The sequence below is a fragment of the Odocoileus virginianus genome, chromosome 30, assembly GCF_023699985.2.
Source record: "Odocoileus virginianus isolate 20LAN1187 ecotype Illinois chromosome 30, Ovbor_1.2, whole genome shotgun sequence".
In the NCBI taxonomy this organism is placed as follows: Eukaryota; Metazoa; Chordata; class Mammalia; order Artiodactyla; family Cervidae; genus Odocoileus; species Odocoileus virginianus.
The window spans coordinates 13,854,262-13,878,754 of NC_069703.1; the positions used below are offsets into that span (position 1 = coordinate 13,854,262).

At 34.5% G+C, this 24,493-nt stretch overlaps 1 protein-coding gene across 26 annotated transcripts in view; it reads left to right on the forward strand.

Moving 5' to 3' along the window:
* Positions 1-24,493, forward strand: part of MAP2 (microtubule associated protein 2) — a 291,617-nt gene that overhangs the window by 258,676 nt on the left and 8,448 nt on the right. For 20 of the 26 annotated variants that reach the window (XM_070458561.1, XM_070458560.1, XM_070458566.1 and 17 more), the window contains 4 exons: positions 1,538-1,599; positions 6,549-6,696; positions 11,735-12,075; positions 23,941-24,022. In XM_070458561.1, coding sequence (XP_070314662.1) covers positions 1,538-1,599; positions 6,549-6,696; positions 11,735-12,075; positions 23,941-24,022 — 633 coding nt within the window. The remainder of the gene's footprint in view (positions 1-1,537; positions 1,600-6,548; positions 6,697-11,734; positions 12,076-23,940; positions 24,023-24,493) is intronic. The other 6 variants (XM_070458567.1, XM_070458575.1, XM_070458579.1 and 3 more) reach the window with 1 other exon arrangement.

Below are 24,493 nucleotides of genomic sequence, written 5' to 3' on the forward strand. Positions count from 1 at the left end.
GTTTAGAATGAGGAAGTAAGTTAAGAATTATGAATCAATATGACATCTCTAAATTTTATATCTCACTTAGTACATTTTCATTAAACTTGGAATTTTTATATTTTTAAAAATGCTTCCACAGGCAGAATCTCTTGGTTTGGGTGTAAAAATCCCACATGCCATCTAAAAAGATGAAAATTATATTAGGATTGTATAATTTCAGAGGAAGTGTCAAATGGTTTGATGAAGTACCCACATGTCATTGGTATTCAATTTGCCACACTGAGAGTAACTTGCCTTTTTACTTCATTCATTAAAGGAAATTTAAGACCTTTGGACTAACTTAAGATCTTGCTCTTTTTTATTCAGTTATTAAGATACTCAAACAAAAAGCATATACCAAACAAGTGCTGCTGACTTAAACCAAAGCATATATGTCACACAAATGTGAGCTATATTATAGAAATAGTAAAGAGCCATAATTTGCACTGCTTCTTTGGAAAAACAGTTTGAGAATCTGTGAATAATCTTACTAGCCAGTCCTAAATAGCATGGAACATATTGTAGGCCACTATTATTTTTGTGTTAGGACTGCATATGGCATGAGAAACCTTTTTAAAGCTCATTTAGAGTGCTTATAAGGATAAGTATTTTTTCCTGAGGATTTCTCTCTTGCAAAAGAAAATTAGAGCAAACATACCAGCTTTTTATTTTCTAAGCTCAATTGTTAAATAGAGATAGTTTCCCCAAACACAAAGGGTTGTATTCAATTGTGAAAAAATAGTTAAGTCAAGTCAGGTAAGTTGTCAACAGAAATTATGCTGGAGATGATGGAGTTTAAAATTGAAACCAGAGGTATAAAACAGCAGCAAGAAAAACAACAGTAACAGATATGGTAATAATTTCATACAGGAAGTGCATGTGTAGAACATGGTCTATTTTATTGAGCTTGAAATTCCTCTCCTGTTTTCTCTTCTTGACAAGCTGTTTTTCTTCCCTTCCCTTCTCATGTGGCACATTTCATGTCAAACAAGTGTGTCTTGCTATTATGAAATGCCAGGGGTGCAGAGGATAAAGGGGTTGGCAGACTGTAATAGTTTAAAATATAAAATGCAGAAATATGCCAGTGGCTACATAAAGAAGGTTTGGGAATCTCTGTGAGTATTCTTATGTGATGCCCACCCTAGAAACCAAACATGCCCCCTTTTCTTAAATTCTGCAGCATTCGGATAACTGTCCTGTGATCTCCATTCTAAAGTATCGATAGTAATCTAAGGGTAACAGAAATTTCCTGGTAACAGAAAATCACTTGGTGTGCTTATCTGTGCTTTGGTAAACACTGGGTTAGAGTCATTAGCACACTGTGTAGTGGGAGCCACATGCTGTAATGTTGTTATTATTCAGATTTTGTCAATTACTAAATTTGAGTCTCAGTGTAAACAAAATTCACTTTACATTAGTCTGTTGACAGAACTGAATACCCAAAAGGTATGAAAAATGCATGTATGTGGTCTTCAGCCACTAAGTGTGGGGTTGTTTGTGTCTCCTCTTTCAACAGCAGCAGGTGCTGAATCAGCTCAGGCTCCCAGTGTATTTAAACAGGCAAAGGACAAAGTCTCTGTGAGTAACATACCTCTTTCCTTGTTCTTTATTTGAAGTTCCCTTTGGTATTAGTGGCAGTGTCTTAATTATTTTAGATAAAATTTAGACTTTAGATATCTACTCTTTTAAATCATTTGCTCACCCAGCATGATTCTCGATGGCATTCGAGCATGTCCTGATATCTTCTGGAATGTGATGGTAGCTGGTGAGGGTTGAGCTGGGATGCAGGCTGCCTCTGTTTTTAGTAAAAAGAAACATACAAAACACCACAATGATCTGGAGAAAAGTGGAAGAACTCAATTTATTTGCTTTTCATAGAATCAAGATAAACCACTGTAATCAGCACTACAATGTATTTTACAGCACTTTTTCATTGTTATTATATATTAAGAATATGAGAATTTTAAACAATGTAGATAAGTAAGTAAAAATATATTATTATCTCCTTATCTAAAGATAACTGCAGTTACCATTTTGATGCAAGATATTAATTTTTCTACACATTTATAGGTTTAATAACAAAGATGGAAGATGTGTATCAGTTTTTTAATTATTCACTAAAAATTTTCTATGTCATTAAACATTCTCATACATCATTTTAATGACTATATAATGTTGCATTTTATATTTTTACAGTGATATGCTTTATCAATTTCCTGTTATTTTGTATTCAAACAGTTTTCTGTTATTTTAGTGGTATTACTGTAGAAATCTGTTTTGGCTGAATGTGTCCATATACATTTCCTTGGTAGTTTTCTAATAGCAAAACCATTGTTTCAAGAAGAAACTCTGCAGAATTGCCTTGTAGAAAGGTTCTAGACTTATATGTACTCCAGCTGTATATGAACATGCTTGTATTCATTATTACTAGATATTGCTTTTTCTTTATTTAACAAGTGATAGAGATGAAATATTTTGTTGTTTTAATTTGGTTGTATTAATGATGTTTAGCTTCTTTCATATTTATAAATCTTTTATATTTCTTATTTTGCAAATTTATTTTTTATATTATTAACCATGTTTTTTAAACTTTCAAAAGACCAAAGAGAATACAAAGTGTTTTCTTTCTTACTGAAAGGAAAAAAGGAATCTAATGAAATTTTAAAATTTTGACAAATAATTTGAATGATATCACAATGTTCTGGGTTGTAGCCATAATATATGACATGTAAATCACAATTCTTTGTTTAGCTTTCTAAAACCTAATAAAATTTTGAACTTCTACTTTTTATTTACTATGAAAGACAGGAATTCATTTCAGTAACAGCAGAACCTTTTATATCGTCTTGAAGCCAAGGAGCTTTATGTTGGTTAAAAAATTATTTGTATATCTGATTATTGTATAAATGTTTTCAGACATATTACTGAACATAAGGCAATCCATCTATTGCATTGGTAATTTTATTTGACCGTGCTGTTATTTCAGGATTTATATCTCTTTACCTTCTATTTCTAATGGAGAACTAGTGTATTGTGTTGGTTAAGAGCAGGGCTATGAAACAAACCAGATCTAAGTTTTGAACATTTATTAACTATATATAATCTTTTTCTTCCTGTGTCTTAATTTACCAAATATAAGGAGAAGAGTAAAAATTCCTATATAATAAGCACTCTATAGTGCTTAGAACATAGTATTTATTCAATAAGTAGCAGTAGTTATTATTATTTTAAAAGTAGAACTCTTTAGGAGCAGATACAGAAAGTAAGTCTGAGTTTTCTCCTGATTATAGAAAATAATTTTTAACTATACCCTGTTTGCAAAAACTAAGAAATTTTCAAGTCCCTTGGTTTTATTTTGATTTGGCTTCCTTTTCATTCAGTTTTTAAAACCCCTTAATACTTAGATTTTACATTTTCAAATAAAACATGTATTAAAAACAGATTGTGTTTAAGAATTAGAAATTCAGACTATCAGTAGGTACAAAACAGTTATTTGAGTCAAAACAACTGATGAAGGAAATGAATACTTACTACCTTGTTATCCATTAAAAAGAATTGAAATAAAGTCATGTTCAGAATATATTTTTTTCTCTTTCAAGTTTAAAGTAAAAATGAAAATTCAAAAGAACTAATTAGCATAGAAAAGCAACAGTCAGGATTTTTTTTTTTTAATATGAAAGCTTAACCTTTGTTAGAATTACTGGTCTTAACATCTAACTAGAAAATCAACCATCAAATCAAGGATCCTACTCAATTTAGTAAGAATTTGCATTCCAGTGAGGCTGTAAACATAGCATATTCTGTGCAATAGCTTTCTTTTGATTTCATAATGTAATGGTCAACAGCTATCACAGTTTATGCAAAGAATATAAAAATGCTCCAGTCATTACCCACTTACGTGCTGTGTTGCTTCCAAGACTGGTAATTCAAATTATTTTCATAAATGTGTTTCAACAAGAATTAGCATTCAGTGCCCACACTTGTACAAAAACCAAACAAAACCTAACTTTTTTCCTTGTAAATACCCATCTCAATCTTCTGACAGAGATTAGACCACCATTCTTTTTCTAATTTATTCTCTTTTTCCTTATAACTTCATCCTCTTCCTATAGTTTCCTAAAATCCCAAGATTAACTCTTATATACCTCTGATAGTCACTGTATCTATCAGAATTTTCTCTCCGATTTTTCAATTGATCTTTATTGTGAACCTGATCTATCAATATAATCTGTCATTTCATTTGAGTTTTTTGTTTGTTTGTTCATTTTATTTGTTTTTTTATCTAGCATGAAATTAGTAGATGTCTTTCATCATTTAAACCAATCCAGTTACTTCACTTTTCTTTCCTATACCACACTTTTGAAACTTGCTTATTTGTGGATAATGTCAGTCAAAAAAAAATGACTTACACTGACCCAGTTACACTTCCCACTTAAGGTGCTGGGTCTGTAAAACAAGAAGTGATTTGTGCAATCTGTGAATACTTATGCCTATGTCAAAGTGGTTCCGAAGGTTAAAACTTGAGATTAGAAACGTTAGTTTTAATTACTATTATTGTAACAGCTAAATAATATTAATTATTTGAAGATTAAAATCTCCTCGGCTTTGTCATACGGCTCTGTATTTTTAACAGTCTCCCCCCGAGACATGTAGCCTGCTAGCATAGCTTTCTCCAAAAGCTGAGTATATACATTTAAAGCACATACACTTGTACTTGACAACAGTCACCCCAGGGATTATCAGCACCTGTGAAAGTGTGATTTTCACGGGCAGCCTCGTCAGTGCTGACTTCAGTTTTTAGAATTTATAACACATAATAGAAAATGTGTGATTTGTTAACATAAAAATGTTACTAATTCTGTGGTATAACTTGGTCCCTGGTGTGAATTTAACTCATAAAATGAACTCATTGTATTTAGAATCTGCAATTTTCTGATGAAATCAGTGTAGACAGTCTAAAAATACATTTTCTCAGCTTAAAAATGTATTTTCCATTATTAGGCCTTAAATATACTTGTTCCACAGTTATTGAAATATACTTTGTTCTATAGTTCTTGAAATGCCATCAAAAATATTGATTATGTATACCATTTAAGTGCTGTGTTTATTAAAGGACTAATTCTAGAAGAGTCTCAAGATACTTTCCAAATATGGTATCATTATAAGTTCTATGGCTTAATCAGAAACCTTATACATAGAATTTATAAATAATATTTTAATCTATATTCTCATTTTCTGAATATTCTTAGTTCCATTTAGAGGTATTCAATGAAAATCTCTTGTTCTCACATAATATACATGTCTGTCATTGATTATAACCATTTATCATGTGTTCTTATTAAAAGTAGACATTTAATTTCTTATATGTTTATATGTTTTTAATTTTCCTTTTACTTCATAGTTTGGTTTATTTTGTGCTTTTGTTTGCTTTCTTCCATGGCTAGAGTTCTACCTTGTCAAAGATTCCTGCCTTACAGAGTAGCACAAAGTCCCCAAGATGCAGCTCAGCCTGCCCTAGCGCGACTAAAAGGGCCACATTTTCTGACAGTTTATTCATACAGCCCACCTCAGCGGGCTCCACAGACCGCTTACCATACTCAGAATCAGGGAACAAGGTAAGGCAGCAAGCCAGCCAAAGGTGCAGAAAGGAATATAACTGGGGAGAAGGATGCAATTCAGTAAATGTCTGAAAGCCAGGACTTTCAATCCTAAAGTGTTTGACATATAAACAATATACCCTATTAAAAATCTGATACCAATTAAATGTTTCAGTAGTTATAAACAGCTTAATCATTAAAAAACGGTACTTGTGTTTTTGTAAGATATACAGTACATAATTTATTATTTGATATTTAATAAAATTTCAAATACAAACAAAATATATTGTATTTGATATTATATGTGACACATATAATCTAAGGGTACCAAATTATATAAAATATAATGGACAGTCTGGGCTCAGCATCAGACACATCAAGATTTAATACTAAATCTGCTACATCCCAATTCAGTGATTCTTACAAAAATTACATAAACTGTTGAAACCTGTTTCCTCAGCTCTAAAATGCATATAATATTTGGGGGTAAAAATTAAATAACCAATGAATGTAACGTGCTTAGCATTCTTGTCACATAAGTGCACTATATACAGGAGTGGTCATCGTTAAATACTGTGTATGCAGTGCCCTTCTGCCAGTCTTAGTGATACAGTATCATGCTGATAAGACTTGTCAGGAAAATTATGAATTACCTGGAGACTACTTCAGCACATTTCTACTCATGTTATCACTTAGAATTTGAATTTCACAGTCAATTTTTAGCATTCACTCCAAAATAATATATTTTTGTATTCTGAACTCTTTCTAAGTTGTAAAGGAGAAATACTTATTAAGTACGTACAAGTCAGTAGTGTGGATTAAAAGAAATTCCTCTATTGGCCCAGGAGGATAATTTTAGCCAGGGCAATATAATCTCTTTGTATACGAAGATTCACGGGAACCCCACGTCATTTTGTTTTCTCCAATCAGGATGGAGTTACCAAGAGCCCAGAGAAGCGCTCTTCTCTGCCGAGACCTTCCTCCATCCTTCCTCCTCGCCGAGGCGTATCAGGAGACAGAGACGAAAACTCCTTCTCTCTCAACAGTTCTATCTCCTCTTCTGCACGGCGGACCACTCGTAGGTTTATTTTGGTTTGGCTTCCTTTTCATTCACTTTTTAAAAATCCCTTAAGTGGAGTAGCTTATAACATATTTATATTTTACATTTTCAAATACAACCTGTATTTACATCGGATTACATTTGTCCTAAGAATCAGAAATTCAGACTATCAGTGGGTCCAAAACAATTATTTGAGTCAAAACAACTGATGGAGGAAATGAATATATACTACTTTGTTATCCATTAAATAGGATTGAAGTCACTTTCAGGATTGTTTTTCTCTTCTTTCAAGTTTAAAGTGAAAAAGATAATTCAAAAGGACTAATTAGCATAGAAAAGCAATAGTCGGGGATTTTTTTAAATATGAAAGAGTAACCTTTATTAGAATTCCAAGTCATAAAAACTAACCGAAAAATCAACAATCAAAATCAAGAATCCTGCTCAGTTTGGTAAGAATTTGCATTCCAGTGAAGCTGTAAACATAGCATGTTCTGTGCTATGGCTTCAATTTCTTTTGATCTCATAATGTAATGCTCGGCAATTATCACAGTTTATGTGAAGAATATAAAAATGCTCCAATCATTACTCACTTACATACTGTGTTACTACCAAGACTATCTAGTTATTCAAATTATTTTCATAAATGTGTTTCTATTACCACAAAAATAGCTACTATTTATTAATCATTTATAGATGCTGAAATCTTAAGATACATTTTTCAATTAATTCAATTAAAATGCTGATGGTCAGGTATTAATAACCTCATTAAATCTACTAATGAGAAAACTGATCTTTTAAAGACAGTAATTTGTCCAGTACTACACAGCCAGTAAGTGGCTGAATTTGGTTTTCAGCCTACTGATAAATTCACAACCTGTCCTTTTAATGTCTTCTCTATAATTATTTAGAAGAAATAGTACTAGGGAATTGTTCTATAGAGTTACTCAGAAAATAGTATCCCTGTCATTTAGAAACTATTAGAAAATGGTAGAAACATTTGGAGAATAGCATATCTGTCATTTAAAATCCATATGAAAGTGGTGGAAATTGCTACTACTATCGCATTACAGTTGATTTCACCCCTTATTTTTTAAGTATTTATAGTAATTGCCCCACTTCTCGGAGAAGGCAATGGCACCCCACTCCAGTACCCTTGCCTGGAAACTCCCATGGACGGAGGAGCCTGGTGGGCTGCGGTCCATGGGGTCGCGAAGAGTCAGACACGACTGAGCGACTTCACCTTCACTTTTCACTTTCATACATTGGAGAAGGAAATGGCAACCCACTCCAGTGTTCTTGCCTGGAGAACCCCACGAATGCAGAGCCTGGTGGGCTGCCGTCTATCTGTGGGTCGCACAGTTGGAGACGACTGAAGTGACTTAGCACTAGCAGCAGCAGCAGCCCCACTTCAAATGTGACTACTTTGTACGACACAAAAAACTGTTTGTTTTTACCTGTAATAAAAGTGTTTATTATAATGAGAGCAATTGTGTCCTGAAACATTTGGATTCGTGAAGCATTAACATCCTTTGAAATATATGCTAGAAACACTTTGAAATCACTAAAACTCTTAACACATATAAAGTATTCAAATGAACTAGCAAAGTAAACCTTCAAGAGTGAGTTATCTTCAGAGAGGAGAATTTAACTCCAAACATTTGGAGTTAGAACTGGGCATCAACAATAACCCCTGGGATGCTGAGCCAACACAAAGGCACCAAGCGTTCCCCAAAGGCACTCCTTGAACTGCACTTGTGTTGGTTGCTATGGAAGCAAAATGGCCCTTTCTCACACGAATCCCAACTTTAAGCCACTGTGCTCTCCTTTTAAAATGGTATGCATGCTAAGTCGCTTCAGTCGTGTCCACCTCTATACAAATTGCTTTTTATGTCCTGAGCCAACTCTATTTTGACTTTTTAACTTTATTTACATTCATAAGCATATGGCATTGTATTATTTGGTAATGAACATGACTGATACTCTGATAATCTAAGGATATAGGGTATATTTTATCCCTGCATAGCGGTAGCTAAAAGACATAGGGACAATTAGCAGAACAAACAATTTGCCTTCTCCCACTTGTCTATCATCTCCTTAAGGTAAAGAATCTGCCTGCAGGAGACTGGGGTTCAAGCCCTGGGTCGGGAAGATCCTCTGGAGGAGGGAATGGCAGTCCGCTCCAGTGTTCTTGCCTGGAGAATCCCATGGACAGAGGAGCCTGGCAGGCTATAGTCTGTGGGATCAGAGTCGGACACAGCTGAGCAACTAACACTACTACTCCTTAACTGCACAAGGGAATGTTCTAGCATTTTGTACTGCTATTGAAAAGACTTGAAAGGATGCTATGCAAGAAGTTTATTTAGCCCAAAGGGAGGGAAAGACATTGTCATTGTAGACTTGACAAGATAAGTAAGAACAAACTGTAATAGAGTAACTCATAAATATTTTTGAATCATTTTAGTAACTTAGATTTAATCTTTTCTATTTCAGAACACATAGGAAACACTCAAATTTGTCATTTTTTGATGACTAGAACATAATTTATTACAATAAAAATTGATATCTATTGAACCACAATATTAAGAGCTTCTTAATACTTGCGACTGATTTTTTCTCATTTTCCAGATATAACACAGTACCTTCCTCCTTGACATACTCAAAACATAAAGCCATTCACTCTTGTTGCTATGGCGTCGCTAGGTTGTGTCCACCTCTTTGCAGCCTCGTGGTGTATATAGCACATCAGTCTCTTGTGTCCTTCACTAGCTCCGAGTTTGCTCAGATTCATGTCCATTGAGTCACAAAATAACTCTCAAATATTTCTCTTAGCTAATATTGTTATGTTTATCTGGAATATTGCTTCAACTCAGTCTCCATTACAGTAAAAAGTACCTCCGTACATAGAGAAATTTTGAATCAATTTTGTAACATCAAAAAAGATAATATGTTGAGCTTCTGCTGTGTTCAGGCCCAACAAAAGACACCAGTGCTAGGTAGAGGGACAAAGAATAAAGATATGATCCCCCTCCCCAGAAGACCTGAGATAGTCAAGAAAGATGAAATGATGGAGAATACATTTGGGGGAGAAATAAGTTTTCTGAAGAGATTTTTCAGAACATACTGACTGACTCAAACCAAGATCAAAACCTTGGCCCATAAACAAACTTTGTAGCCAAGAATCTACAAAAAGCCAAGTTGAATGTGGTTGTATTACCCTGGTCTTGAAATGTCATATTTGTGGAAAGCAATAAAAATCACTAATTTGTCACTTTACTCTTCTCAAATCCCATTTCATGTTTTTCATTGAAGCATCTACCTATGTCTTTCCCTTCTACTAAAAGATCAAAAGGACACAGGGCAGCTTTCCTTGATATGTGAAAACTGTTCACTGAGAGAGGAAATAGAATTATTCTGTTTCTCCAGGAGATTGAGCCTGGGTAGAGTTATTTTGTTTGCAGACTTGAGCTCACTCCTTGTAAATATTTAAGCAGAGATTATTAATAATTGTCCCCCTTCTCAGGAATAACTTTCTACATTGATGATGAGTTATATCAGTTGACTCTAGGATTCCTTCTGCTTTACTGATTTTAAAGTTAATGAGTTATATCTTTATCCTCTTCAAAATTTCTAGAAGATTCATTGATTTTACAAAGTGACATTGTTGTCATTTAGTCACTAGGTCCTGTCCAATTCTTTGCAACCCCATGCACTGTAGCCCACCAGGCTCCTCTGTCCATAGGATTTCCCAGGCAAGAATCCTGGAGTGGGTGGCCATTTCCTTCTCTCGGGGATCTTCTTGACCCAGGAATCCAACCTGCATCTCCTGCTTTGGCAGGCAGATTCTTTACCACTGAGTCACCAGGAAAGCCCCACAGAGTTACATACTTAGCAGTAAAAACTAAAAACCATGCCCTTTCTATAAAATATTTTTAAAAGTGAGAGAATTTGTATAACATAAACAATGTAAGTCAGTATTCTATTACTGGAATCAATGTATTATTTTAAGAGAAAAGAGGAAAGTTCAACAAATATTAAGAAGCTGAGTATCATATCTGCCTTAGAATTTAATGTCATCTGGGTAAATGAGCCTTAATGTCCTTATTACTGAATAAGAAATAAAAAGAGCCGCATCTATTGTGTATGCGCATGTTTGGTTATCAAATGTTTGGTATTCACAAAAGTTCTTTGAAAAGGTGAGAATCTCCTGTTTTAATGAGAGTCTCCTAAGGTGTGTCCTCTTTTTTATATCATTATTCTTTTAAAAAAGCATTTGAAATGGCACTTAAGCACACATTTTAAAAGATAATATAAAAGAGAAACATAGCATAGGAAAATGGGGGAAAGAGTTAAATGATAAAATGAAGGTAACATCAAGTTGAGGCAAAGAAATGCATCTTACAGCATCTTATATAATAGACAGTGAGGGATTATTGATTTGACTCCAAACTGCAAACTAGTACTGAGAGTATGGGAGAAAACACAATCAAGTACAAGATTCACTGTGAATAAATTGTTGTAACATCCCACTTTTCAAAAGAGAGAGCTAGATGTTTTTAAGCTAAATAATTTTCTACACGCGCCAAAATCATGTGATCTAAATACACTGTTTTGTGTTGTATATCCACCTGGATCTCGGAATAAACTTTCTGCACAAAGGAATAAATAATCCACACATCATTCAAAGAATCTTCAGTTTATATGAGTCCACAAAGAATATTAAGTGCAGACTCTTTCCAACTAAAGGCAGATCCATATGCTTTAATGATCATGCAAGTAAAAAATATTTTTGACATATTCGTGATGAAAATTAAGAATAAATCAGGAAAACCCAAGTATTATCTTCACATTGATAGCAATGCATGTTCAAAAGAATGTCATCAATTTGTGAGCCTAAAAATACAAGATTATCACCTTTTCAAGCATTGTTGTAATTTGTAAATATCCTAAACCCTTTAGAAATTTGGTGAATTATAAGTTCTAACAATGGATTGGAAAAGGGGTATCTCAGGGAAGAACTTTCTGACACTGTGGTTTGGGTTTGGTTTTGCTAATATAGGGTCAGAGCCAATTCGCAGAGCAGGAAAAAGTGGCACTTCCACACCCACTACCCCTGGATCAACGGCCATCACTCCTGGCACCCCACCAAGCTATTCTTCACGCACCCCAGGCACTCCTGGAACCCCCAGCTACCCCAGGACCCCTCACACACCAGGAACCCCCAAGTCGGCCATCTTGGTTCCCAGTGAGAAGAAAGTCGCCATTATACGCACGCCTCCAAAATCTCCTGCTACTCCCAAACAGCTTCGGCTTATCAACCAACCACTGCCAGACCTGAAGAATGTCAAATCCAAAATTGGATCCACAGACAACATCAAATACCAGCCTAAAGGGGGCCAGGTAAGAATCACATGAACACACATATTTGCTGCCGAAGTAAAATCCCTGTTACTTATTATGTTTCCATCCTCACATTACAGGCTTACAGTTGTTAAAAGGGAGATGGAGGTTTTATAGCGTTACGGGTTGTGATTTATTAGCAGTAGTTTGGATCTTATCTGAGAAAGCTACTTTAAAAAATATAGTGTAAATAATATGTCATGTCCATTCCTTCTGGTTATTATTAGATAAAAATTGATTTAACCATAGAGGAGAATCTTTTAGTTGATTACCTAATAGATCCTTTTTGAATGTATCTCTGTTGACTTGTGGATTTTAACTTACGAGATATAAATTTCATTTCTGGTATAAATTTGAGTATTATCTGGTATGAATTCTGGTATGAATTTCAGGTATGATACTGGCTTTGAACTCATTTGGCCATCTTTTAGTGATACTACTTTTATCACCTTCCTTCTCCCCAAGGATTTCCTATGACTACCATTTCCCCATGTTCATCCAAAATCAGAGTGTGATTCCCCAAGTTGTTTTCTCAGCCTGCTGTTGCCTAAACATTGCAGAGGGCAGATATTCACATTGATAATTAATAAATGACTCTACATGGGTCTATAAGAAATTCCGTTTCAGAATAATTGTGTTAAATAGAGTTATTAGTAAAACTCTACCTATTGACTCTTAACTTCGGCTTCAGAGCAAACATTTATATTTATTTTTCCTAACCAGAGAGCTTGAGTTCTACCTTAACCTAAACATTGCTTACACACTGTATGTTTGGACAAAGCAATTAGCCTGGAAGGAGATAAAACAAATATCACCTGATGTTTCCCTTGTGATATTGATAGGCCCATAGTTTGACTTTTATTGTAAATGAAGAGATGAAACACCCATCCTTGAGTAAAAGAAGAGGAAAGCAGTAATTTCCTTTATGCATTAACAAAGTATAATGCCCTTGTTCAATATACCAAAAAATCCTTTAAAAAAAAAAATTTTTTTCCTCTCTTTTTTACTTCTTTTTTTTGTCTCTTGTATTTTCTGCCACTGATTTCTGGTATCCCTCTCTCACGCCAAAGAAAATACATTTTCAGCAGGTTTAGAAGAAATGTCTCGCCAAAAGTTGAAGCTGTCAAAGACTCCCACTCAGCATTGAAACAAAAATTTAGTGTTGCTTTTTCCTTTAGCAACAAACTTCTCTGCTTTCTCATTATGATTCTGTTCAAGAAAGTCCAGAGTTAAAAAAAATCAACCAAAGAAGGGAGGAAGGGCTCAGAATTCCATTTTTAGAACAACTGTAACATTCTGTAACAATATAGTCACAGAAAGATGCTTTTTTTATAGAAGAATGTAATTAAAATATGAGCTACAAGAACCCTTTTTAAGCAAAAAAAAAAAAAAGGAAACAAATTATATCACGTTTAAGCCTATAATTCCCAAAACCTCATACTCTTGCCTTTATCATAGTTTTGCACATCCAAGAGAAGGAAATATTTCAAGCCTTTTGGAAATATCCAAATGTAATATTATTTTATATTTATACATAAATAATTGAAAAAAGTTGAATAAAATAAATTTATACAAGTTTGCAAGTTTATCGTTTTTGTTCTTTTGAGCTACCTCCTAAAATAGAGTAGTTATCGTGTGTATTTAAAATCAGTTCTATTTTTGTGAATATCCTAGTGTCCTAATATTTTCCTTAATCAAATGTGAGGTTTATTTGCCTATCTTCTGGAAAATATTGATACTTAAAAGAATTTATTTCTTCTTAGAATCATAAAGGAGTTAATTATCTCAAAGATATTTTATTGAAACTAAAAAGAAAATTGAATAAAAAGTAAATGCTTATTGATATAATTTGACAATAAAGATTTTATTCAAAGGACTTTTAAAGGTAGAAAGACAAAAAGTGGTTTTGGCTTCAGCTTTGCTAGAATAATTAAGTTAAACCAACCCCCAAATGTGAAGACTTAAATTTATTTTCTCTTTTACTTCTTTATATCTTGCTATGAATATTTCTGTGTCTAATTTTAATTTTCTCCTATTTTTGTTAATTCATAAAGTTGATGTAAAGACATTCTTCTGAGGTGAACTAGTGCTGCCCTAGAGATTGTGGTAATTAAGGACTAGCAAACACATATAACATAAAAAATTAAAGAAAGAATAAAATTAGCCTCAAAATCACCATGTCAATTGAAGAAAATCTTTTGTTCCATGAGGCCAGTGTTAAACTAATGCAAAATTATCCTATTGCAATTTCAGATGACTTGGAAAAATTCTACAATAGTGGAATTATAAAGTGACTTTTGTTGGAGAAATGGGAAGTGTTTCCTCACCACGATAAGACATAGATGAAAGGAGTATATTTGCCTACTATTTTGTGATAGATGGCATCAATGTATTTAAATTGGAGAGGAAAATGAATTAGAAAATTTGGATATACTATAGTTGAACTGTCTTTGTAGGAAACGTATTTTACTCAACATTTAACACAATGCTCCTAAAAGCCTCCTTTTAGTGTATGGTCTTCTCACATAGAGAGGGTGAGGAGAGTTTCTTTTTCTGTACATGTTAAACTAGGGATTTTCACTGGATTTTAAAGGTTCAACTTTATAAAACAACTAAGAAAACTTTTTATGTAAAAGTTTCTTAGAAATTATCAAGATAGTAATAATATGCCAAAGACCTTTGTTATTAATATCTGGTTGAGAATCCATAAACTGGGGAAATCGAAGCCAGTAGTATGTTGTCCCCAGTAGTAAACTGTATATTCTAGGATAATTGAATGGACAGTGACCAACCCAGAATCATTGAAGAGAATAGGACAATAGCAATACCTTCTATAGGAGCCCAGTTTTGTAGCAGACATATGTCATCTATAGTTACTGAGAAAAATAGTCACACAGTTCTTATTAGTGAAGATGGGAGTAAATAGGTCGTTATAACCTTAATTCATATAATTCAGACCATCTCCACAGACTCTATTGTCATAAAATTTGGAGTGGTTTGATTGTATATAAATAATTTAATTTTAAAGCATTATTATTTTTGTATTAAAGTTTGTGCAGTCACTAAATATAAAGAGAAGAAATCTCTAGTAGAAGATATATGTGTCTTAGGAATTCAACAACAACCTTCCACATTGGGAAGCTTTTATTATTTGCCCCAATTTCAATGTTTATTGCTCTTCCATATGTATTAAGTTGTGTGCTTATGGCTGTTATCTCTTCTGTTAAAGTCCAGTTTTCTTTTGGCAAAGAGGCTCAACTCAGAGCTCGGTTCAGTGAGGCAGATCAATGCCTAATGGAATAGATAATAAGCTAGGTGAAGCTGTGAGGGGCGTTGCAAAAAGCAATAAAGTTCATCTTTTTGCTAAAATGTAAATTCAGTCTACTGGTAAGAACATATGCAACCTCAAATTCACTATAGATAGTAAGCTTGGTTAATTTAACTCAAGGCATAGGTAAAGCTATCTTATTAAGTGTATTAATTTGAAACTGTCTCACTGTACATAGCTCCTTAATCTACAGTCATCCAAATCTAAATTTTAAAATAAATAGTGTTAGCTTTTTAAGGACTCGGCTGCTTGATTTGAACAAAGATAGGAAAATAACCAGTTTCTCTAAATGTGTGACATTAAAAAAAATTAAATAGCTGAATGACACTTTTTCTGTCTATGGATCAGATCCATCGAAACAGACACATTACCACATGTAAAGTCAATAGCCAGTAGAAATTTTCTGTATGACACAGGCAACCCAAATCCAATGCTCTGTAACATCCTAAAGGGGAGACAACTTAGCAGGAGGTTTAAGAGAAAGGGGACATGTGTATATTTATGGCTGATTGATGTTGATGTATTAGAGAAACCATCACGATATTATAAAGTAATAAAGCAATTATCCTCCAATTAAAAATAAAAGTAAAAAAAAAATCCCTTTATATACTCTAACAGACTCCATAAATATTTGTGCCACAAAGGGCAAGCTGAAGATGAGTGAAAAAGCAGTGTTTTTGAAATAGAAGCAATGAGAGAGAGTAAGAAGAAAATGAATTAAATGAAATGTAGAGTGGAATCTTTTTTATATTTTTTTATATAAAATTGTAGGCAATATCTTGAGACTTTTTTGGCCTTTCACGTGCTACCTTGAATTAGTTGCTTTCAATTTTATATTCAAGGGGAAAAATGAAATTCATTCTGGCGGCAACTATAAATTATGATGAAACAGGATTTTTTTCTTATCATATGAAATTATTATGATCAATTTTGTGAAGGTCTACTAAGGTGCTATTAATATACATAGGCACATTTACAGAATAAAAAACTTTATAAACAGAGAAAGATAAGTTTACTTAGATCTTTTTCTCATTTGCGTATTTATTCTTTAATCATTTACAAAGACTCTGCAGTGTACTATATGACACATGACACGTGGCCTGTACAATCTAAGCAGACGTGTTTGTTTTTCTTGTCCTCCCCTGGTGTCCTGCCTTTATTTGATTTTAAATTTTTTTCCAAGCCATTTCTTTCCATCACCTAGGGCTACAAATAAGTACTAGTTAAAAAGTACAATAAAATACCCCACTAATTGTAAAATAATGTCAGTCAACACAGCATGAAGAAAAGCTGTTCACCAAAATATATTACATAATATTGACAAGAAATTTTTTTTTTGCAACCAAAGTCATCATTATCTCAAAACGAAAGCTCCCTGAAATCAGGGGCTCTGTCTTTATGCAATAGAACTTTAATAACTATAATTCAAGTATTTTTGTAAGGTAATGAAAAGTTTTCAAGCTAGGCTTCATAAATATTAATTATTAAAAATGATGGAAAAATTATTACTTTGGGTTTACAAAGCTGAGACCTGTAGACTCTCTTTTTGTTTGTTGTTCATTTACAAACCAAACAAGGACATGGGAACAGCCTTGAATCTCAGGTTGTTTTCAAACAATTGAACGGACTCTTGGAAAAAGTTAGTTCATTACAAACGTGGCCTAATATTCCTTACACTATCTTAAAGTTTTAAACTAAAGAAAAAATGTAATGTCAAGAAGTTATGGCATATGAACTTTCTAAGCCTCTTTGTAGGTTAATTTTCCTGAGTCACAATGACTGTTGTGTTTGTAACTTTCCTTCCAGTGTCCATGGACAGACCGCTTAAACTGTGTAACAGCGGGTCTAATGGCTAAACTCAATGTCTGTTCACCAAAAAGTTATTTCCAAATTTTTCAGCGTTATCTATTCACTCCAAGATTTCTCAATGTGGTTCTACTTTCTGTGCTTTGTGACACAGCCTACACAGGAAAACTGAGCTCTCACCTAAATGGACCCTCTGCCACGTTCTTTTCCTTAGAGCTCTGTGGAATTGTTTGTTTTGACATAAACTATTATTTCTGTTTAAATGTGTATTGGAATATACTTATTGTTTATATTTGATAGACTTCATTTTGAAGGTGTTATTGGTCAGTGTAGGTAAGTGTTAATTAAAATTCAGAATGGACTATAATGTTTATATACCTGTGTGCATTTTGACCAGAGCACCAGGTTGTTAACAGATGAATATTTGAAGAGCACTATCCAGAGAGCTTTTAATCTTCAGGAATATATATGATATAATATTTTTATTTTAATATATGATGCCTATGGACTCTATAGAGGCTACATGGTTTCATTAAAGTTGAATGTTATGGAATAGGAAATACTTTTGAGAAAGGCAGAAAGTGTTTTTATTATGCAAGGATAAAGAAAAACTTCATAAGCATTCCTAAGAAATGAGGCAAACCCAAAGAAAAAGCTTAATGCCCTATAAAGTTGAAGGGAAGTCAATTGAATGTCACTCAATTGTGTAAGACTACCTTGGATGGGGAAAGAAAGAAATGATTTTGTAATTGAGGTTCATACCTAGAGGATGCCTGAGGGCCCAGCACCAGATTGTAAAGAACTGAGAACAGAATCCAACTTTTAGACACCAAGTTACTTTCCGTATCTTGCTATCTTGAGTTGACATGTGGATATTTTATTTTTAAAAAGCAGCAGCAGAGAGTGTCAAAAAAAAATCAGATTCCCATTGCTCAAGGAACCCAAGGTGACATCGCGATTACTAACTCTGGTTTATAAACTGTTTTATTCAAAACTAAAATTGGGATTGTATTTTCTTTCATTTTTCATGTTTCATGTTTCAGCTAATCTCTAGTAAGAGTCCTATCCTGCCTGCAGGCATATCCCACATTTTGTATTCCTGCTCTTTCTTAGAGTAACCCCATTTGGAGAAGGAAAAAAAGCTCCTTTCTCTACAGGAGCAATTAAGCTTATATGCAGAGAGAGTACAGTGGCAGATCATTTCAATTGAATCATTTATGATAAAATTCAACTAGAATCACATCAAGAATATCCAGAAAGTAACTCTTCTGTTCTTTCCTAGAGTAGTGGAGGAATAGATAGAACTAACCAAGTTAAAATAAAATAATTCTGGTTAAATATTCAGTTGCATTAATCTATTCTTTATAACTCTTCATGCTTATTAAGACCCTTACATGAAAGAAAAATCAGTGATGGTTGCAAAGAAGTCACCAATATATGCCCAAAAGAATGAAATCCTTTTCTGCCAACCCCACACTGAGGAACTGGTTTGAGTGAACCTTGAAAGATGATCTGTTACATACTCAACTTGGAGTGAAGGCGTTCTGTCAAGAGATAATAACATAAAGACATCATGGGGGTGAACTTGAAAATATAAACAAGGCCCTTAAGGTATAAACTGTAGAACAATTTGGACAAAATGTAAAGTATTAAAAGATAACTCAAGCATCAGTATTGCTGCGAACCTTAGTTGCCTGGCTATAAGTTTTATATTTTGTCTCATTTTATAAGAAATAGGAAATTTGGTAGAATTTTTAATAAGGCAGAGCTTTAGGAAGATGATCCAGTTGCTTGATATAATAATACATTTCACTGTGCTATGAAATATGCAGAAGGAAAGATTCTCATATTCTTTGCATTAATAGAGCAAGTAACATTTTTGATGGAAAAAAATTAACAAAGATTAAAATGTGGTTTCGAGTTAATGTTGGATAATGATTACTTGACTATTTTTCCTTTATATCATGAATATAAAAAATTATTTAATTTGTAAAATAGAAGTTCATTATACATTTTTAGGCAGTCTCCAAGATATTAAAGTAATTTTCCCTTGACATGGGCTTTAGGAAAATAAAAGTCCAATGAAAATTTCTTCCCAAAGAAAGCAGTTTTCATTTCAATTTATCCATAGAGAACAGAGAGTTAAAACTCAACACTCTGATTAAAAAATATATATATATCTGAAATAAAGCTTTACCCTTCACAGCAGCCATCTGTTTTTCAATTTTGTGGGTGGGATGGTTTCTAAGGACTGCCAGTATTTGTGGAATCAACTCCCTAAGGTGTTATTTGTCAATGATCCTAGAGATGTTTGGCATGAAGTAGTTTGTAGTTGTGCTAAGGCATAAATGTGAGTTACATGGCTCAGGTACAAGTTGTCAAGCTAGAGTGTAAATCTCACTGAACATCAAACATTCACAGCCCTGAGTGGTTTTATTTCTGTCCACTCAACCATTAAACAAAAGGGTGAATGTCATACTCTGCCTCATTTTAGACGAAAGCAGTATACTATGAAGTTTTTGCAATTATGGAACTATGTAACGACTGTGCTATTAATGCATGTCAAAGTGAGCAAACATGGGTTAGTAAAATCTACCATCAAAAAAGGCCAGCTAGGTTTTTTACTAGAAAATCTATGATTCTCTTGAAAATCTGAAGAAAAGCAACAGAAGTTGGCCTTGAAGTTTTAGGATTTAAAATTTGAATCATCTTTAAGTAATGCTGGCAATATGTCCTCTTTGGGTTTGAATCATTTGCTTTGGAAAATAATAAAAAATGTCAAACAGTTGATTAAACATTAAAGTCAAACAAATTTATGCAACTGAATTTGGAATTTCCATTTTTGCAACAAGTGAGTCAGATTTAACATTTGGCTTCTGATCACTTGGTAATGAGTCACTTGATTGGTACTCTTATGATCTCTAAATTAAAACTTGTAAATGAAATATGAGACTCAGTATATCCCTAAGGATTAGAAAAATGGCTTAGATGAATTCTTTTTCATTTCTAAAATAAATAGATCCTTATACAGAATAGTTTAAAGTCTTATTATTATTAAAAAAACAATTATTTGCTTTCTAAGAATAACTTTATCTGTGAGGTTTGAAATGTAGTGGCTTTATTGACTTGTTTATCTGCATCTGCAGTTTACTTGAAACTCTTAGAACAGCTGTGTTTTTTGTTAGATACAGACTTTGTGACATTGCCATTTTTTTTTAATTAGAATATTTATTATGCCCGAAAGAGTGGTCACATCATCCTATCTTTTGAATTCAGATTTTGACAAGAGTCTCTTCCCTTCGGCTGCCAATGAGAGCTGTCGATGATGCTTCCCTGTAAGGAACAAGCTATCTTGTCAGTGTTAGGCAGACGCTGCAATTTAAGCTTTGTCTAGTTAAAAATAGTCAAGATTCAGTGTCCTTTTGAATTTTCTACTCTTTTTTGAAAATTCCAAGAGATGTGATACCATTCGTGGAGAAAGCTGTATATCTAGGGTAAATTTATTTTGCTTTTTTTTTATGTATAAGAGGATAAATACTGGAAATGTGATCTCTCTCTAGCTATTGGGGGGTACTTGTAGTCAAAATGAAATAAAACAAACAAAATAATAAAAACAAACAAAATAAAACAAACAAAAAAATAACAAAAATAAACCTTTCCTTTCATTCTTACATTGCTTGTTTTGGAGGGCTCTCCAAAACGTTCAAAATTCAGAAGATGCATGGAAGAAGCTACAAGAGTTATTACATTGCACATTACTTTACACCTGAGTAATATCTTTCCAGATCTGGATTTGCTATTGTCCTCAAGAGGAACACTTGACTTCCTGAAAATAGAAATGAAACAGCTAACCTCCAATCTGTTGGGCCCAATCTAGACCTGGGCTACCTGTGCATGACCTGGTTCAGGTCAGCTAGTTAACAGTCCTTGGTTTTCTCCCTTGTAAAAATGGAAAGGATGCTTTCACACCAAAGTCAGGGATATTGGCTATTTATGAGCAGGTGTCAGAGAGTGGCGTTTCAGAAGGCTACTGAGCTGAACCTGCAAGGGAATCATGAAGCCTTTCAGTAGAGGAGGCCCAGAGTCTCCTTGTTGATGATCTTGGGAAAACCAGAGCTTCTTCCCTCAGAAGAGTGAGAACCCTAACCTGTGGCAGTCAGCCAGACCAATGTGAACCTCATCGTTCTACATGGACCAGTCATAGTCAACTCAAGTGTACCAGGTGATTTACAGTCAGGCTAACACTCCAGAAGTTGGGGGGTGGGGAGAACACTGGCACATCCTTCAGAAACCAGGGTTGAACTATTGGACCTTCCATGGAGGGGACCTGATCCCTATGTTGCCCACAATATTGGAGACCTCCTCACAGATAATTCAGGTTTTAGTTTTCTGTTCCTATATTGTTTCCAGATTACAGCAGCCTACAGTCAGGATATCTGAGGCTCTCAAGCACTGGCCCTTGGAGATGGGGTGGGGGCTACAGGAGAAAAACACTTCATGTTTACATGATAGATCTGCTTTTCAGTTTCATTGTTAGTTTTTTCTCATAAATGATAAATGTAAGTGGAAAGGAGTTTGGAGCCGCTTTGGTGCTAACCCATTTCTGGTTCCCTGGTTCCCAATATCCTATCCCAGAATTTTGAAAGAAAATGCACAGTGAAGTTACTTCCAATTCCTTTTAGGTTAGGATTTTAAACAAGAAGATCGATTTTAGCAAGGTTCAGTCCAGATGTGGTTCCAAGGATAACATCAAACATTCTGCTGGGGGCGGAAATGTAAGTAGAAGCTTACGTCAGCAGCTGTCCTGATTGTGTGGAGCCGTCTGCACAGCCGGCACGCCGTCTCCTTTCCCACCTCCTTTCCAACACCTCCCAGCACACTCCCCACTTCTTGCTGCTGCTCCACAAGTCCCCCTGGTTTGGGAGCTTGTCAGCCTTGCATTTTCGGGGATGGGCTTTCCATCCTTCCCTCTGAGATCACTGGTGAATGTCTCGCTTTTTAAATGGGGACACCATGGTTTTCAGGGAGATGGAAAGTCCATTTCACCTGCCAATTTGTTTGCTGGCCTTTGGCTTTAAGGGATTTTCTCATGCTGTCTCTGCTCCCTTGCAAAAGTCAGCTGAGCACACACTTTTCTAGCTCCATTTAAGTTACTCCTGAGGCAATGACTGATGTATGAAAGTATCCAAAGTGTATAATGTCGATCTTTTGTGCTTCATTATTCATGAGAGTTGGGATATCATTTGGAATAATACAAACCTGGTGAAGCATGGCTCATCTGTAATTCAAAGTGAAAGGATTCAAGTCCCAGTATACTCTTTGTCTTGATGTTTTTTTTTTTAATCCCTGCCTCTTAAATTGGGTGGAAATAATATCCTCTGAGAGGAAGAGAAAGATGAATTCATGTTTCTCAAAAGTATTTCAGGAAGAGTTGAAACAGGCAGACTCAAGCTAAAGTAGGCATGGTTCTTTGTTAACATTAGATTAATAAAAAAGATGACTAGCGTGACTCTACTACAGATCCAATCACCTAGACTTCGGATTCTAGCCGTCTGTGACTCAAGTAATTTATTGAGTGTCAAATCCAGAATTCTCGCTTATCTAATAACTCTTGGTTTCTTGCTCCTCACTTGGGCAGAGATGGAGTCAAGCAGTGAAAAAATAGACAAGCAAGTGCCTGACGTTCAAAGCAGCTCCACTGAGCATGAATCTGTGCCACATGGGAGAACCCCAGCCAGATTTGCTGGGCTCCTTCTAGGGCACAGGGCTAAGCCTCAGGCTCGGTATTTACACTGACAGGCCCCCCTCCTCCCCGATGCCCTGACTGTAAGTACACACCATGTGCTACTCTCATGGAAGCAATCTTAGTCCTGAAATTAATGGGTAATTTTGAGAGTATCAGAGGATTGACCCAGCTGACCTCTACAGTAGGTGCTGCTGGTCAAAACACCTATGAAGGAAAGGATGATTTTAAAGTTATTAGAGAAGCTTCCAACCTCCAAACCAGTAGTCTGAAACTTTCCCCTAGAGAAGAATCACTTGTTCAAATGTGATTGATTTGAATGGGGAAGATTCCTTAGCCCCATTTCCAGTGTTAGATTACATAATTCCCATGTATTTCTGATGTAAATGAACCAGGAACCATGCTTGGAAAGCACCTTTTCAAATATTAGAAGATGAATTGATTTCAGTAAAACCCAGAAGGAAAAAAAAACGCTATCCTTTTATCATTTGGTGTGCAATAAAAGTTGCATTTAGCCAAAATATGACAAGAGTGTTTTAGAAAAGCATGTTTAGAGCTTTCTTCTTCTTGTATCTTAAAGCAGTGTTGGACTTCTTGTTTGTATGAGCAGTTTTGGTCACTTTCATGTAAAAATCACTTTCTAAAGAATACTTCCCTCTTCACTTGGCTCTTTGCTTATGGAAAGGTTTAATACGGTGTCGCTTCTTTCTCTGAGTGGAAAGCTTGCCTTCTTAATACAGAAGTTCTGTCCCTTTGCAGCATGATCTGTTTTCTACTAATAAAATCTTCTCTTCTAGGATTTTCTTTCACTTGTGTTTTTCTTTCCAACCAAACATATGGGAGGACATATGGAAGATTGGGTTTTCCCATGTGTGTGTATATGTTGTTGTATGTTGTAAGTTTGGATATGTTTCTAGATTTTACATATGAGCTTGGGGGCTTATGTACATCTAAACTATTTTAAGCCTATTTTCTGTCCTTCACACAGGTACAGATTGTCACCAAGAAGATAGACCTAAGCCATGTGACATCCAAATGTGGCTCTCTGAAGAACATCCGCCACAGGCCAGGTAAATCAGTATTTTTAGTAGTCTGAGAGGTATTAGATTGAATTCAAAAAATTGACAAGCAAAGTTTTTGTTGCTGTGAGATATCTCATTGGAAGGACCTTTCCAGATCCTGATACTTCATGCTTGTGTTAATAGAAACTTAAATTAGAAATTTTAAGGCATCTTCATATGGACAAGTAAACTCAGTTACCACAAACAGGCCAAATATCCTAGGACATGTTAAAAATGAAAAGATATAGGAGATGCATTTATCTGTATGTACTTGACATGCTTATTGGAGCTCTTTTGAAATATATAGTCTATAAAATAACATTGGGCCATGTATTCTTACGTAATTCATGGACTGAAAGCAGCATTTCAAAGGTTTTGCAAGAAATTGTTTTTCTACATTATGTGGGGCGGCGGGAAGGGGATTGTGCTTTTTAACAAAACTGAAGAAATTTATTTTTCTGTTGAATTTCTCAGATCCAG